The sequence below is a fragment of the Eubalaena glacialis genome, chromosome 2 (assembly GCF_028564815.1).
Source record: "Eubalaena glacialis isolate mEubGla1 chromosome 2, mEubGla1.1.hap2.+ XY, whole genome shotgun sequence".
NCBI classification, from domain to species: Eukaryota; Metazoa; Chordata; class Mammalia; order Artiodactyla; family Balaenidae; genus Eubalaena; species Eubalaena glacialis.
Genome location: NC_083717.1, coordinates 106,826,113 through 106,842,591, shown reverse-complemented (window position 1 = coordinate 106,842,591; position 16,479 = coordinate 106,826,113). Strand labels below are relative to the sequence as shown.

Here is a 16,479-nt window from a genome sequence, read left to right as displayed (position 1 = left end):
TCTTTTGGTAGAACCAGCATCAATTATAATGTAAAAAATGGGCTTTAGAAGTCCTTTGGAATCAAAAGACAAGAGGACTAAGAGGCTAGAAAATGTTACCACGTAAATACAACAAGGTGTGCTGAGGCAGGTCAGGAAAGAGTGAGACAACTAGATCAAGGGTTAAAGGAATGTGATGACCAAACCATCAATAACAACAGCAAAGAAAAAACAGCCAACTAAGATCAGGTCAGTCAGAAAAGGTTTGAGAGCAAGGAGCGCTGGCTGTTTTGAAATCTGTAGGCCAAAGGTTTAGCAAAGACAGTAAGTAGATGGTGGGAGGGATATAGGAGACGACAGAACTCTTAGGCCAAGATCTGGATGGCTAAGAAAAGAGCAGCTTTAATTTTATTTATGTATTTATGTATGCATGTATGTATGTATGTATGTATTTACTTATTTATTCTTAGTTCCCAGACCAGGGATTGAACCTGGGCCATGGCAGTGAAAGTGCCAAGTCCTAACCACTGGACGGCCATGGAATTCCAAAGCAGCTTTAATTTTAAATTAAGGGAGAATCTTGTGGTCTATTAAGGAAGGAATACTTTTCCTAAAATAACAGGACTAAAAAATTGCATCAGTCAACCTGAAAACAGAACAAAGAACAACCTGAAACTGCTTATGTTTTAGGCTGATTGAATCCACTTTAGGTAGTAAAACTATGTTTTTATATAATCTACTTATATCTAGTTTATATACCAATGTTACTCAAAGTGCTGATCTGCAATGAGATAAGAAGCTTGTGATAAATATAAATCTAGCTTACTGCTTCCTTCTTTGAGAAAGTCTTGCTACATAAAAACAAAACAAAACAAAACAAACGAACCAAAAAAAAAAAACCAACCCTGCTGACACATACCAGCAACAAGCAGTTCACGGACTGGCACCTGCCTGGGGACCACATTTTTAAGTAGCACCAGTGTGTACCCTAAAAAATTTCACATTAGAGTAAGAGAGGTTTTGTACCTTTATAGGATTATAGAGTTTAGATTGAACTGAAGACACGATAGGAATATTTGTACCCAGGAAAAAAAGCAAAAGGCTTTTGAAATGAGAAATGAGCAAAAGAAGGTGTCCTTAATTGAGGATCCCTGGATAGGTTTCAGGGAATCTGTGAATTCCTCTGAAATATAAGCAAAATTATGTGCAACTTTTCTGGGTAGAGGGTTCATAGCTCTCTCACATTTTTTTTTTTTAATTTATTGGTTTTGACTGCATCAGGTCTTGGTTGCGGCACGTGGGCTCTCTAGTTGTGGCACATGGGCTGCTCTCTACTTGAGGCGCACGGGCTCTGTAGTTGTGTCACACGGGCTTAGCTGACCGTGCGGCATGTGGAATCTTAGTTCCCTGACCAGGGATCAAACCCGCATCTCCTGCATTGGAAGGCGGATTCTTAACCACTTAAATAAATAAACAGCCTTATTCACTGAGAAGAGACAGAAATTATCAGTGGTAGAAGGAAGCAGCTTTCAATGAAAGTAGCAGACAAGTATGCTGGCCAACTATCTGTCTACTCTCAGTTCCATTTCTACCTTTCCCATGTTCTGCCCTGAATTGCAGAGAACTGCATTTCCCAAACTCACTTGCCCTCTGGCTACCAGATAGGTTTAGCCATGAGAGACAACATGGGAGATTAAAGGTGGGAAGAGGGGAGAAACCAAGATATTTTCCCCTTCTTTGTTTTCTAGGGCATCTCTTGCATGGTTCCAGCCCTACCCTCTCGTCCCAGCTCCCAGTAGGTAGCCCGGTTGTGATTTTAGCTCCCAGAGAGGCTCCAGCTGTTGGGTTCAGACACCACCACTTTCTTGCAGCCTTAGGGGGTGTTGACTGCTTCCTTCTTTGTTAATTTTTGGGTTGTCTCATCATCACACGTTTGGTTTCTCCATTTTGCTATCATTCTGTGTAAGTAATTCCCTATATTAAATGGCTTCCATTTGGAAGACCCACAGTGGTTCCTGTTTTCCTGGCTGAACACTGACTGATACGTCTAAATACTGTACCTGAATCAGGTGGTAGAGTGTAATATCTGGTGGCAGGACACTAGGGGCAGTGTACTGTGGGAAGAGAGCAGTTTTAAGCTTGGGGTAAGGAGTTAATGCCATCTTCAGTAGCTGGGGATCTACTTTCTTCACACAGTTCTCATTTTCTTCATTCTGAACAACCTAAATAAAAAGATAACATGGTATAGAATAATGTTTTTCTCTTCTCCAAATTTAAGTCCTTTTTTCATAAGTAGCCTGTGAAACAAGATTAGCTTGATATAATAGGTGGTAGTGAAAACAGCACTGGACAAGGGGTCAGTAGCCAACAGTCTAGTTCTGGTTCTAAGACAAATTAGCTGTATGACCTTGGGCTAGATATTTAATATCAGGCAGGCTTCAGTTTCCTCATCTACAGAATTAGAAAGTTCAGCTAGATCAGTGGTTTTCAAACTGCATAAGGAAAAGCTGTTTGAAAAAAGGCTCTGCTACTACAATATTTTAAAATTTTAGATATTAAATAGTAAATATTTTACAAGAAAAAAACCTATTAGACTAGATGACTCTTAGGTCCTTTCCTCTCAGGTCTCAAGTTATTCTGACTGATTTCTGACACGTGATCAAAAACAGAAGAATAAATAACCATGAAGTTAAGGTATACTGCAACAATCTAAAAGAGGTGGTATTAAATTAAGCTAGCATCAGTAACAAATTTTTGTAGATTAGATGTTTAACAGCATTCTTAAGTTCCCTCTAACCAGCCACACTATACTTTCAAAAAAGCAGAGATGGGCAACTTTTCACTGGATTCCTCAAAAGAGTTTTTAAGGGTAGCTAAAAATTATGATTTCCTTTTTAACTCTCAAAGAGGTCAAATAACAGAGAATAATTCCCAAGTCACAGATTTAAAGTATACTTACTCCAAGGAGCAATTAGATCTTGATTCTATCCTGAAAACAAACCTGGAGTATTAGAGAACAAATAAACGGGAAAAAAATCGCTATACAACATACAGTTGCCCCTTGGTATCCACAGGCGATTGGTTCCAAGACCCCCACAGATGCCAAAATCCGAGGATGTTCAAGTCCCTCATATAAAATACTGTAGTACAGTCAGCCCTCCATATCTGTGGATGCAGAACCCCCGAATATGGAGGGCTGACTATAGCAGTCTCCTTTCAACTTGAGAGGATATGATATAAAGTTTAAAAATTCACCCTTGTTTTATGCTCTTTAATCTAATGAAATACTTGTAAGTGGTCATATTTTAATATCAACTGAGATCTAGAAAATCCACCAATATTTCTGCTAAATTTAAAATCAGTCCTATTTTGCCATAACAGGTAGAAGTGCTGTCCATACCTGGCTGACGCCCCCAGGGGCATACATTGTAGTAGCAAGGGCCAGGAGGGTATGTCCTTCCAATAGCATACTGCTTACACTGGCCTGGTTGCTGGGAATAAGTATCTGAGCATTTGCAAGGCTAGCCTGGAAGATCAGTTTGGGATCTGAAAAATAAGAGAGTACATTTTTCTCCTTGAGAGAGAGAAATACTAAACTAAGGATTACATAATTCTGAGAAAGAAAATTAATTTTTAACTCTATCCACAGTAAGAAGGATTTTCTAAGTTTAAGAGCAATGGGAAAACGTCACAAAGGGAAAAAAAGAAAGATTTGTCCACATAAAAATAAAAACTTCCATTCAAACAAAGAAAATTGAAAGGTAGTAATGAACAAGGGGAAAAATCAACAACAGATGACAACCTAACAATTAATGCCTTCAACAAAGAGCTCATATCAATACAAAAGCCCAAAATACTGACTGTAACAGATAAATGGACAAAAGAAATAACCATTTTACAAACAAGGAAATATAAATGTCTGACACATAAAAATACATAATTCATTAGCAATAAAGAAATGCAAATTAAAATAGTAATTAGATGCTATACATCACCTATCAAATCAGCAATGATTTTTTAAAATATTCATCCTCAAGCACAGAGCTGGTCAGTGTGCACACAGAAGCTGGGACTTACAGAAAAGAATGGTATAACCCTCCTGGAAAGCAATCTAGCCTTATATCAAGAACCTTCATAATGCATATAACCCCAGACCCAGGAATTTTATATCCAGGAACCTATCTGTACTAATGAAATAATCTGAAACAAGGACAAAAATTTTATGTTCAAATATACTCGATTATTATTTATAATAGGAAAAATTGAAAACAGCCTTAATGTCAAAAAATGAGAGGATAGTAAATTAAATAAGACTTTCTATACAATGAAATATTATGTAGACATAAAATGGTCATTGTCTCTAAGAACATAGGAAAATTCTTATGTTATAATTACTATATGAAAAAACACAATATACAAATACATAGATGTTTCTGGTTATATCCCTAGCACTTACAGACTGTCACAAGGTAGGGAATAAATAAATATTTGTTCAATGAATGAAATACAATACTGACTAGGTTTAAAAAAAGTATAGAGAAAATAACCAGAACAAAATATATTAAAATATATCAAGAGTTCCCTATGGATAGTTATCTTCCTGTTCACTTAGGCTATCTACCTATTGAGGTGTTATCGTGATAGTTGTCTGTGGCTTCCTTTTTTATATTATTATTTTTTAACAATGAAACATGTTACCTTATGATCACCAGAAAAATAAAACAAAACCAAAAAAACCTCAACCCACATTATGAAAAAAATTATTCATTAGGAAAGAAACCGGGCATTACATAAAAGTGAAAGATTGGCTGTTCACATTCCTTGCCTATGTTGCGGCTTGGCCTGTCCCCTTTCCTGAACCTCTAGAATAACACCCACTAAGCCCTCAGGGGTCACAGGGTTTTTCTACCTGATTATAACCAGAGCAAGGCTCTCCATCATTGGCTCCACTAGGGAAGACACAACAATCCCACATATACGATGATTTCTTCTCACTCCAATTGGAGTTCCTTACTAAAAGACTCAGGGCAGCCATTTGGAAGACAGACCACCTCCTCATGGAAACAGGGTGTCAGTCTACCAAAGAGCAGGAACCTGTGATGAACTGGTAGGATAAGAGATGACCAACATAACCACACATGCTATCTGCTCCGAGTCTGGTTTTCTTCACTGTCAAGAGGCTAACATTTTTGGTCTTTTGCTTTTTAAATAAAGCTTGAGTCTAGACTACGGTCAAATATTTGTCTACAGCTAGACAGTTTATTCAAAGAGTTTGCAATTTAAATTCCATTCAACAGACCAGTTATTTATCCAAAGCAAGTTTTGTTATTTAATACAATACACCCATACCTGTTAAATTACTGGAAACTTGTCGACACTGAACTAAAAATTCAAACCAAGGGTGAGCTTCATGTAATTCTTTTTTTTCCAAAAAGGGACAATTTGGAGGACTAAGTCTGTATATAAAACAAACAAACAAAAAAACTATCTGATTAACACAGAGGATAAGACAGACAATTACAACCATGTTTGCTCAGGTGATAACTAGCATTAAAAAAAAAAGAACTTTGTAATTAAAAAGTAAATATAACACAATATAATCCCAGTCTTGTGTTGTGTTTTACATATGCCTTATGATCTGGAAATAGAGAACTTTAGAGACAGGGATAATATCACTTAAAATGTATTTCCTACCATGATGAAATTTTACCAACTCTGTATAAGATTACCAGATATCTTTGCACTTGAAGATACGCTGTATTGTTTTGTTTTTTTTTTTAACAACAAAAGCTCTTTAGTTTTTTCAAACTTAAGAGGTTTTTGAAAACCTTTACATAACTACAAGAGAAGCTGGGACTAAGCAATTAAGGCTCATAACAGGTCCTCTAAAAATACAGCTTTTAAACTTTCACTTGCCAGTAGCTTTGAGGAAAACATTTCTGTGTCCAAGTAAGTCTTAATGATATGAACAAGAAATACACCCTTTGCTTGACTTCCTAGTCTTTACTACACAAAATAAAATAAAAATGTTCTCATTAGCACATGAATGTGGGTTCTGGAATCAAACATAAGTATAATTAAATCTAGCTTTACCAATTACTAGCTGTATGCCTTAAATAGGGCACTTAGTCTCTTTCAAAGCTTCAGTTTCCTCATCTGTGAAATGGAGGTGTAAGTAACCACCTCACAGGGTTTTCTGAAGATTAAAAGAGATAATGCATGTAAAGTACTAAGGCTAGTGTCAAGAACACTGTAAGCACTCATATGTTAGAGACTACTACTATTTTTATTATTACTGACCCAATAGCAGTTAACATTGGCCACAGATACGATTCTGCAGGTTGACCTTAGACATCAATATATATTGATGTCTGTCTATCTAACTATAAACTTTAGAGCATTTCTAAGATACCTTGCAGTGGCAATGAATTTAAAGTTTTTAACATTTGCTTGGTAATGAAAATATCAAAGAAGTCCAAGTTAACCTTTAGAATCCTCCCTCTTTTAAACTTGTAAAGCATTTCTTTCTAATTTCTAGTTATTTAAGAGGTTAACAGAGATGTTACAGAATTAACATCACCAAAAAACACATAATAAGCATTTAGTTGAATGCAGTATTGAACTAAAAGATGTACCAAATGTTAGAGTGGGAGGAACTACTTCAAAAAGATCAGTATTCCTCACGACAATGCTTAATATTTTCCTAAAAGTCACATTCAGAAGTAGTATGGAAAGAGGGAACGTGAAGGCCTGCTCAAGGACAAGTTAATTCTTAGTACTCACTTGTAATAGTCAAGAAAGACATAAAGAAGATACTGCAGACTGTGTTCCAAACAATAGAGAATGAAGTGAGAATGGAAATCCCAACCATCTTTGGACCTATAGTTTTGAACAGGGAGGGTATCTTGCATCACGCCCCCAATACGGTTCAGTCTTTTGAGAAAGAGTTCAAAGTCTTCTAGTTCAGATGTAATAAAAATTCCATTCCTATTGGGCAGGTTTAAATAAAAGACGGCAAGTTAAAAAGTTGCTATATTCAGAGCAGACCAAATCATTTCCATTGTTAAGTAGTCTCAACTAGTTAAAAGTAAGTATTTACAAATTAATACTTAACAATTCTTACCCCATAAATATGTTCCGACACACATATTTTGCTAGTTTCCAATAAAGGTTTCTGCACCACTGCAGTATTTTAAGGTAGTAATGACAGTCTCGAGTTATATTAAATATTTCAAAAACCTAAACTAAGCTACCTCCATTACTTTGTTTTTACGGAAACTGTACAACCCAGTGTGGCAACAGTGGTTAACTCTTGAAGCTAGATGCTCTACACATTGAGGAATTCACCAAAATATCCAAACAAAATCATTAAGAAATTAAAGCAGAATAATTTAAATAGACCAACAATTAAAGAACAGAAATTTGCATTTAAATATTTTTTATAAGTTTACTGATAAATACATCATACATACCATTAAAGGAGTATAGAGAACATATTATGTGGAGTTTAGAGAAACACTGCATAGCCACCACCCAGATTACAGAACATTGTACCTAGAAGTCCTTTGTGTATTCCTCCCCCTTTACATGTGCTTTGCCCTCAGAGGTAACCACTATCCTGACTTTCATGAAAACTATTCCCTTACTTTTATTCACCCATATAGTTTTACCACCCATGTGTGTAACCCCAAATAATATAAGGTTTGGTTTTGCCTATTTCAAACTTTATATAAGAAGGGAACATCCTACATATATTGTTGTCTTGTTTCTTCTACTCACCATTGTGTGATTTATCCATGTTGATACCTATGGCTATAGTTTTTTAGTTTTCATTGTTATATAGTGTTCCACTGTACGATTATACTACATTTTACTTATCTGCTCTAACTTTGATGGTCATTGTTCCTAGATTTTTGGTAAAATAAATTTCCATTTCCATGATTACAAATGAGGAGGAACATCTCCTCATATGTTTATTGGCCATTTGTGCTTCCTCTTTTGTGAAATGTCTATGTGTGCTGGTATCTTTCCCCTCCAGATCCAAGCTCTACTCTCCTGCTCTGTGTCCCTGGAGGCTCGCCTGTATGGGTTGCTCTAGAAGACTCCTGTGCCCTCAGGTTTCTGTTTTGGTTTCGTCTCCTGTGGGAGACTCCCATCGGGAGATAAGAATTAGAGAAAAAGGGAGGATAGGGATACCTTGGTGCTCTCTGTGAGGTGAGAGCAGGTTGGCTGACATTCTCCACTAAGAGACACAACTCCTGCCAGGCAGCTCCCTTGGTCTCAGTAACTGTTGTCTTCCTTTGCCCCGTCAGGCCTTTTAGAAAGCACACCCTACTCCCAAGGTCATGAAGATATTCTTCCCTACCTTCTAAAAGCATTACAATTTTTACATTTTACATTTAGGTTTTAAAATCTACCTGGAATTGATTTTATGCATGATATAAGGCAGAGAGTCCAATTTCATTTCCCCCATATAGCTATCTAGTTATCCCAACCCCATTTGTTGAAAAGACTATTGTTTCCTCCAAAAAGACTGTTCTGCAGTGGCACCTCTGTCATATATAAGGTGAGCATACATATGTAAGTCTGTTTCAGGGCTTCCCCGGTGGCACAGTGGTTAAGAATCCGCCTGCCAATGCAGGGGACATGGGTTCGATCCCTGGTCTGGGAAGATCCCACATGCCACGGAGCAACTAAGCCCGTGCACCACAACTACTGAGCCCACATGCCACAACTACTGAAGCTCGCACGCCTAGAGCCTGTGCTCCGCAACAAAAGAAGCCACCGCAATGAGAAGCCTGCACACCGCAATGAAGAGTAGCCCCTGCTCACCACAACTAAAGAAAGCCGGTGCGCAGCAACGAAGACCCAATGCAGCCAAAAATAAATAAATAAATAAATAAAAATAATTAAAAAAAAAAAAAGTCTGTTTCTATGCTCACTATTCTGTCTTAATTGCTATAGCTTTAGAGTAAGTTTTAATATCTGGTAGGGCAAGTTCTTCTTTTTCAGGGTTGTTCTTGACCCTCTGAATTTACATATAAATATTTATAATCAGCTTGTCAAATCCATTGCTGGGATTTTTATTGAGATTGCACTATATCTAAAGATCAACTTGGGAAGAATTGATAGCAGGCTTGTCTTGTTCCAAATCTAAAGAGAATGCTTGTGATGTTTCACCATTAAGTATAATATTAGCTAGAAGATTTCTTTTTTAACATCTCTTTAAAGTTAAGGAAGTTTGCAGCTATTCTTAGTTTGCTAATAGGTTTTATTATAAATAGATGTTGAATTTTATCAAATGCTTTTCTGTATCTATCAGGGTGGTATGATTTTTTCCCTTTAATCTGTTAATATAGTAGATCTCACTAATTCGTTATTGTCATAATTCATGTTAAAACACATACATATTATCTTTCTAAACAATCAAGTATTAAGCAAAATATTTGATAAGCATACAAGTTATACAAAAGTCTACTTTTAGCAAACAAGAAGAAAAGGATTTAGTGCAATGAAAAGAACAGTGACTAGAAAGTCAGGGGTAAAATGATTGAAGCCTGTAAGTAACTGGGTTAGGCAAAGCTCTTAACTTCTTTAGATCTCCCTCTCCACATCTTTAAGTTGGGTAGGACAGTACAGCTATACTTCCCCAGTAAGTATAAATATAAAAGAATACATGGGAAATAATTTTAAGAAACTTAAAAATTAACAAATATGTTAAGTCTCATATTATTTTGACAGCTTAGGGAGATAGGGTGAGCTCTATGAAATTGCTGATGTTCAACCATTTTTGACCTCTACAAACGGCAAGTTCACATGGTTCAAGCTAACAATTATTTTTAGAAATGAATTAAAAGTTTAAAGTCTTCAGTTATCACTTCAAGAGATACTTCCCCTCACTGTTTTCTTAATTGAGCAGTCCTCTTTAGTTAAAGGCCATACATGGCGTACGGGTGCAGTGATAGTACTGAGAACAGTGGGAAACATTACAGGATACTAAGGTATCCTCATCTCAGCTCTTGTCACTTGGTCCTTGTAGCCCCATGGATAGCTTACCATTTCTACACCAAAGCATATACAGTGTTTTGGGAAGAACCTTCATCTAGAATTTGAGGGCCTATTCACTACCTAATGTTAAATGCATGTGATTTTAAAACCTCAATATACAATAATGCCCTTTCAATTTTAAAATATCAATATTATGAAACAATGTTGCATTGGATTTATGGCACTTCAAAGGAAAAGTTGCACCACTGTATTTTATTGTTCTTCCTTTTACACATCCCCACAGTTTACAGTACCTGGCCAGCGTATCTAAAATTTCATTCCTCATGTAGATGTTGCAGAGGGTATTCTGATCAACAACGTCAACAGTCAGAGGGGGCCATTTGTTCTGCTGAAGTGAGGCATAACTATTCCGGGTCTGAAATTCTCCAATCCACAAGATAATGTTGAACCAATCATGGCGAGCTGTGAGGTATCTCCAGAGGGCTTCGGGAGAATATGATTTGTACTCTACATTAAGAACAAAATACATTTTAAAATAGCAATGAATGATGATTACTGACACAAAACTCAACACTAATTGAATAAATATGATGATCTGGACAAATATTTATATTAACAGATGAATTATTCAGGCCCTCTGCTTCTTTTACTATTTTCCTCTTTTGTGGTGTTGTTCATTTTATAATCGATATATCAGCTGGAGGAAGAGCTAAATGTTTCTTCTCATTACTACAGTGGTTAAATGAAACTTGGGAATTATCTGTGTGTTTCATTTACCTTTTCAGCCCTCTTTTTCCCTTTTCTTGTCCTTAATATAAATAAAAACTCTGGCTGTAATAATAAACACGAATTTGACACCCTATCAATTACCACTGTTTGCCAGTGTTAGTTTTTCCCCAGAGCCCTGGTATGATACAGATCCTCAGTTTAAATAAGAAGAAACCAAAGACTATTTGGAAAAACAAAGAATGTCACTCTGAGGCTGGAAAGAGAGCTCTTAGCCTTGAAATCTCAATTCACTGAACCACGTGACTTTTCTCTTTCACTATCACATTATAAATCCCTTACAAAAACCTCAAGATAAGAAAAAGGGCTCAATGTAATGACTTACATTTTAAAGTAACTGAATATATTTTTTCCCCAAAAGGAATTCTAAAATGAGGACACACCAAAATATTCAAATACCAATGCCTAATTTAATCCTCATTCACTATGTTCAGATTTTAGGCTCTTTCACACTTGCCTTCTGGACTTATCCTGGGGAGAAGGATGGATTCTTGTGTTAGTTGATTCCACCACTGAGCCCAAGTTAACACAATTCTGTGATCTTGCTTGTTAAGTTTATCTGTATCTTTATGATCATATTTCAGGAATGAGTCCAAAACAGACTTGTGCTTGAAAAAATCTTGTTCCTTTATCAAATACCTAAAAGAGTGATATGAAATTTTTTTAATTTTGGAGGAAAAAGCATCATTCCTTTTTCTCTGCTCAAGAAGTTCTACTCTTTTGGGGAACACAAAACTCAATACTCTTAATTTTGTATTTATTATCTTAAAAATATATATCTGATTATGCACATACTGAAATGACAGGGAATTCCTAAGTCCCTTCTAGATGATACAAGTTTTATCTTCATAAGGAATGTAAGCTCAGTTCCACATAAGAAGTCCATGCTAACAATTATAAGCTAAGCTTTGTCTACAATATTCTTTTCATGTTATAAAAAGGGGGCTAATGAGACTACCTGGGAAAAGACTGGATCTGCATATTTTCTTGGAAATGTCCTGAATAAAACTTCTCAACTTGATGCACGAAGTCTATAGTTCTTTTTTCTTCTTCAGAAAAATAATTTTTTTCTTTTAAAATTTCAACCTTGAATAAAAAGTAATTAAAGCAGTGACCTCACAAAAATCAAGAACATTTGCAAAACAAACGTCATGATATTAAATATCATTTAAGAATTGTGTTTTGAATTTTTGAGGCAATGTATGTATGTGCACAAATTTTCCTTTACCACAAATGCAAAATGATCATTTAAAAAGACAAAAGAATTGTCATACTTTTACTTACTGGGCATTAGTTGAATATTAAAATAATTCGTTTTGAAGTTTCACCAACATTTACTAGAAAATGTAAACTATTTAGTCTCACCTTTACCTACCAAAAAGTCCCGTATGTTTTTATCAGTTGTATAGAAACATATCTTGAGCAACTGGTCTTTTACGTTAAAGCCCTGAAGTAAACACAGAAAATCAAGAAAACTTACATTTTGTAATGGAGCTATTTTGAACATAAATATATGTTAAATACAGAAGTACTCTATTATAGACATATGCCTTGTTAGAATTCCACAACTTTTCAGCTCTTGTAAACATTCATTTTCTACATTTATCATGCATATTTACTGCCTATCCCTAAAGTCCTTACGGCACTTTGTTTGCCAGAAGAAAGGCAGCACATAGAACAATTTAGGGTAATGCCAGGCGACCATAGTATCAAAACTACAGCTATCTGCTATGATGATTCACTTAAAGACAAAAGTTTGTGTAAATAAAAACCTTTACATAGTTTCACTCCTCTGAACTTCCAGAAAGTTACCGTGGGCAAGACCTCAACCACGCAGATGAGGCCCAGATCTCAGCTTAGTCCAAGAACCCCACCTCTAGGACATTCCCTTCTCAAATGAAGTAAAACCATGGAACACAAAGCAAAGGTAAAAGCCACTGGAAAGTTCAAATGGAGATATAAGAGGCCACATAAACAATAAAGCATGTCCCCCAACAAATAATGAGGTCCTGTGCATGCTCTGACATGTGTGAAACCTTTTATGAGAAACACTGTCTCCTTCTAACCAAAGTACCAAATCTAACAGAGAACAAATGATGGAAATTCCAATCAAAAATCTCTTCAAGAAAGTTCTTAGTACCAAAGAATGTTTCCCAGTATTACTGTCATAATTTCCTAGTAAAAGTTACACAAATTTCTTAGTTTGTGACACATCTGTGAATACAAATCAATTTTTATATCAACCAGAAATTATATTAAATACATAAGAGAACTTCTCTTACATTAGAGATTTTATGATCAAACAGATTATGCCACTTACCATATTCTTCAAAAGCTCAGAGGCTTCCTTTATATTATTCTTTTTCAAATTGTCAAAGACCAAATCTAGGCCTATTCTAATCAACTCCTCGAGTCTTTGAGCAGAATGACTGTTAATCCTGAAGAAAGTTTGTGCCTCTGGTATTTTGTTGTTTAAAATGGCATTGGCAATAACTTCCTAGGAAAGATGGAAAGAAGAAAAATATTTGCTTTTTGAGTTCCTTTTTATTACCTTATTATGATTATCAACATGGGACTTATACATTTACTGAGTACCTCAATAAGGGACTTTTACTGAAAACCTTCTACTAGATTTGGGGCTTTGCACAGGGGACATGAATTGACCAAAAGATGGACTCTGCTCTCTAGGAGGTTTTAGACTAGTAGAAGAAATGCAAATAAAGCACTGATTATAGTACTGTATGATAAGGGTGATGATATAGGTATCCCAGGGTTCCAGAGAGGAGGGTCCAGAAAAGGAACATCTAAATAAGAGAGATGAAAAAAAAAAGAAAAGGTTTCCTAGTAGAGATGACTGATGAAGTAAAAGTTTTAAAGACAAGTATGTGTTACATACGTTTATTGAAAAAAGAACATGTGTTCCAAAAAAGAGAGAATATTATATGCAGAGGCATAAAGGCAAGAAACAGTATCAAGCATTCAGAGAACTCCAAATTACTTAATATAACTGAATAAAAAGCTGAAGAGAGTAGCAGGCGAGACTTGAAAGAAAAGCAAAGGCTCCATCATAAAGGGCATTGTGTGTGTGAGATGGATTTTATCCTGAAACTTGTGCAGAGCCACTGAAGGATCTTAAAAGCAAGGGTGATATAATCATATATATATTTTAGGAAGATACATGTATTTTAAAAAGAACATGCATTCATATGCATGTTTTTGGAGACAGCATCCACAGCTTTCATCAAAGTGGACTGTGACCTCCCCCAAAATTAGAAATCAATGATTATGAGTAAAAAGAGCAGAAGACCACGGATGAAGCCATGAAGCACATTAAAAGAGAGGAAAACAGGAAATGAAACCTGCGAAGGAGACGGGAAGAGAGACGCCCAAAAGAGTGGAAGGAAAATCAAGTAATTTTTGGCTAGAGAATGATTAAGAGACAGAAAATGCAGTCACAGCAGGTCCTTCCCTACCCTTCCACCCCAAGAAGAGCAGTCTTGTGAACCTGGCAGCATCTCAACCGTATCAACTTTCAAACCCTATCAATTCTGATCCTCTGGGTTAAGCTATTCTGGCCTTTGTCTTTCCAATGCCAACACTCTCCAAGAGGTTAGAGGAATTCTTCCAGTCCCTAGTCAGAAAAAAGCATCAGAGTTTGGCTGTATTAACTTATACTATAAGAAGAAAGGCAAGTTGATAAATACAGGAAACTTAATTTACAAAATATCTTAACTAGAATCTGAGATAGGACTCGAATATACTTCTAAGCAATAATGTCATAAAATAAAATTTTCCTAAGATAGAATCAACAGCAGCAATTTGATTTATTCAAGGGTCAGGCAGAATGCATAAGTCCAAAGTGCCAGGTCCTAGACATTGAAGGAGTGACAGTTCACAATGAGTTTGGGGTTGGGTGTTTGTCCCTGGATCCAAATGGGCAGATCTGGCATAAAGAGGGAGCCTATCTGTGTTCTGAATTAAATAAATGAAACTTGTAGACATAAATTTGAAGTTGTGCCCAGAGATCCAAAAATCTATAAAACCTAAAACCCTTGCCAAAGATCCTGAATCACAAGTGTACAGATTCTAAATTCTGTTTCTTCTATTGTTTTCTCAGATCCTCTAAATCTGGCAAATAAAAGAAGTGATAATTACTCATATTTACCTCAATGCTGAGCTTCTCCCATATATTGCTCTCCTTTACTTTGGGGACATTTTCATTTACATCATATTCATCTATAGCATCTGTTAGCTTCCAAGGAAACTTTATCATGAAGGTTCGAAGTTCATTAATGTAGCTGGTCAAAATGTTCACTGCTTTCTGTAGATGTTCATCTAGCCCTATGGAAAACACCAATGTGCCAATTTCATGTACATAAATGTGTGTGTGTGTGTGCGTGCGCACAGACAGAATAAACCATGAGCTATTATAATTATAAAGAAGTTTACAAAATGGGAAAATTCAAACTCAGCGTTTTCATGTCAAAAAAATCTCTGAGCTTTCTCCTATTTACAAGTACGTCCATGTTTTAATATAACCCTTTTCACCCTCTTCACAATGATTAGTTCTTTCTGCCAAATTTCCCAGTATTAAAACCCAATTCACTCACTCAGTTACACACTGACTTTACCCAACCTAAGCAAATGGCACTCCCCAGCTTATGCTCTCTCACGCAATAGGAGCACTTATATCTCTGTCCTGACATAAGAATGGGCTAATTATCCCCTTCTTTGCTGCTGTTCTTACCTTCATTGTGAATAAAAAGCTCCTTTATTTGTTTGTTAAGGAAAGACAGTGTAAGATTAAGCAATTGTTCTGAAAAGTGTTTGCTCTGGGTTTCAGAATCATTTTCTCTAATTGCTGAGCAAAGTAAATCCAATGCTGGTGTCAGCTCTTCCACATCTGAGGAAAAACCAAAGAAAGGAACATGAAGAACACCAGGATACTCCCAGTAAAATTAACCTATCCAGAAATACCATGCTGCAATATCTTAAAACATAAGACAAAGACTGATGTCTTATTCTCAAAAAGCTCAAAAAACTTTCATGAAGTCTCATTAGTTGCAAACTTTAGTTACTCTACTTACTACTAGTCATCATTTACTGGTACTACTAGTAACTACGATTTTGCTGACCAACTACTATATTTTAAATACTGTACTTGGTGTTTTATAAATGCTATCTCATTTATTCCATTTAACAACCTGAGAGGTAGGCATTATAGCCCCCTTTCGACAGATGAGGAAACTGAGGTTTAGAGCGGATAAATAACTTGTCCAAGCTAATTTGAAAGTAAGTGGCACAAAATTTGAATTTAAGCCTGTCTGATTCCAAAACCATTCTCTTAAACACACAGGTGAAAGCAAGGCCCCTGAATCCCCTATTTGCCAGCTGCAAATAAATAAAATGATTCCTGTTTATCTTAGCATTGGCCCCACCTCTAGAATTGCACCTGTGTGAGAATGATGGGAAACATGGATTTTACCCTGAGAAAGCAGGTAAAGTTAGTCCTATGCTTCTTGTTTCCAGATCCATCCCCACCCTTTAAGGAAAAGCAGTGCACCTGAGAGTGGAGTAAGGAGTAATCACTGACCACCCAACAGCAGAAGTGAGTAATGACCATATAATCGTTGATGGAGTCCCCCTCAATACCACAAACCAGGCCTTTCTCTATAAATTCAAGCAGACTTAAAAAAAACAATGGAG

General features: G+C 36.1%; 1 protein-coding gene across 2 annotated transcripts in view; it reads right to left on the bottom strand.

Annotated features, from left to right (window-relative positions):
• SPG11 (SPG11 vesicle trafficking associated, spatacsin) overlaps positions 1 to 16,479 on the bottom strand; it is a 76,637-nt gene that overhangs the window by 41,914 nt on the left and 18,244 nt on the right. For both annotated transcript variants that reach the window (XM_061180354.1, XM_061180355.1), the window contains exons 9-19: positions 15,521 to 15,676; positions 14,939 to 15,114; positions 13,094 to 13,270; positions 12,149 to 12,220; positions 11,732 to 11,859; positions 11,231 to 11,412; positions 10,281 to 10,494; positions 6,763 to 6,966; positions 5,329 to 5,435; positions 3,380 to 3,525; positions 2,040 to 2,201 (exon numbers count right to left, since the gene is read on the bottom strand). In XM_061180354.1, coding sequence (XP_061036337.1) covers positions 2,040 to 2,201; positions 3,380 to 3,525; positions 5,329 to 5,435; positions 6,763 to 6,966; positions 10,281 to 10,494; positions 11,231 to 11,412; positions 11,732 to 11,859; positions 12,149 to 12,220; positions 13,094 to 13,270; positions 14,939 to 15,114; positions 15,521 to 15,676 — 1,724 coding nt within the window. The remainder of the gene's footprint in view (positions 1 to 2,039; positions 2,202 to 3,379; positions 3,526 to 5,328; positions 5,436 to 6,762; positions 6,967 to 10,280; positions 10,495 to 11,230; positions 11,413 to 11,731; positions 11,860 to 12,148; positions 12,221 to 13,093; positions 13,271 to 14,938; positions 15,115 to 15,520; positions 15,677 to 16,479) is intronic.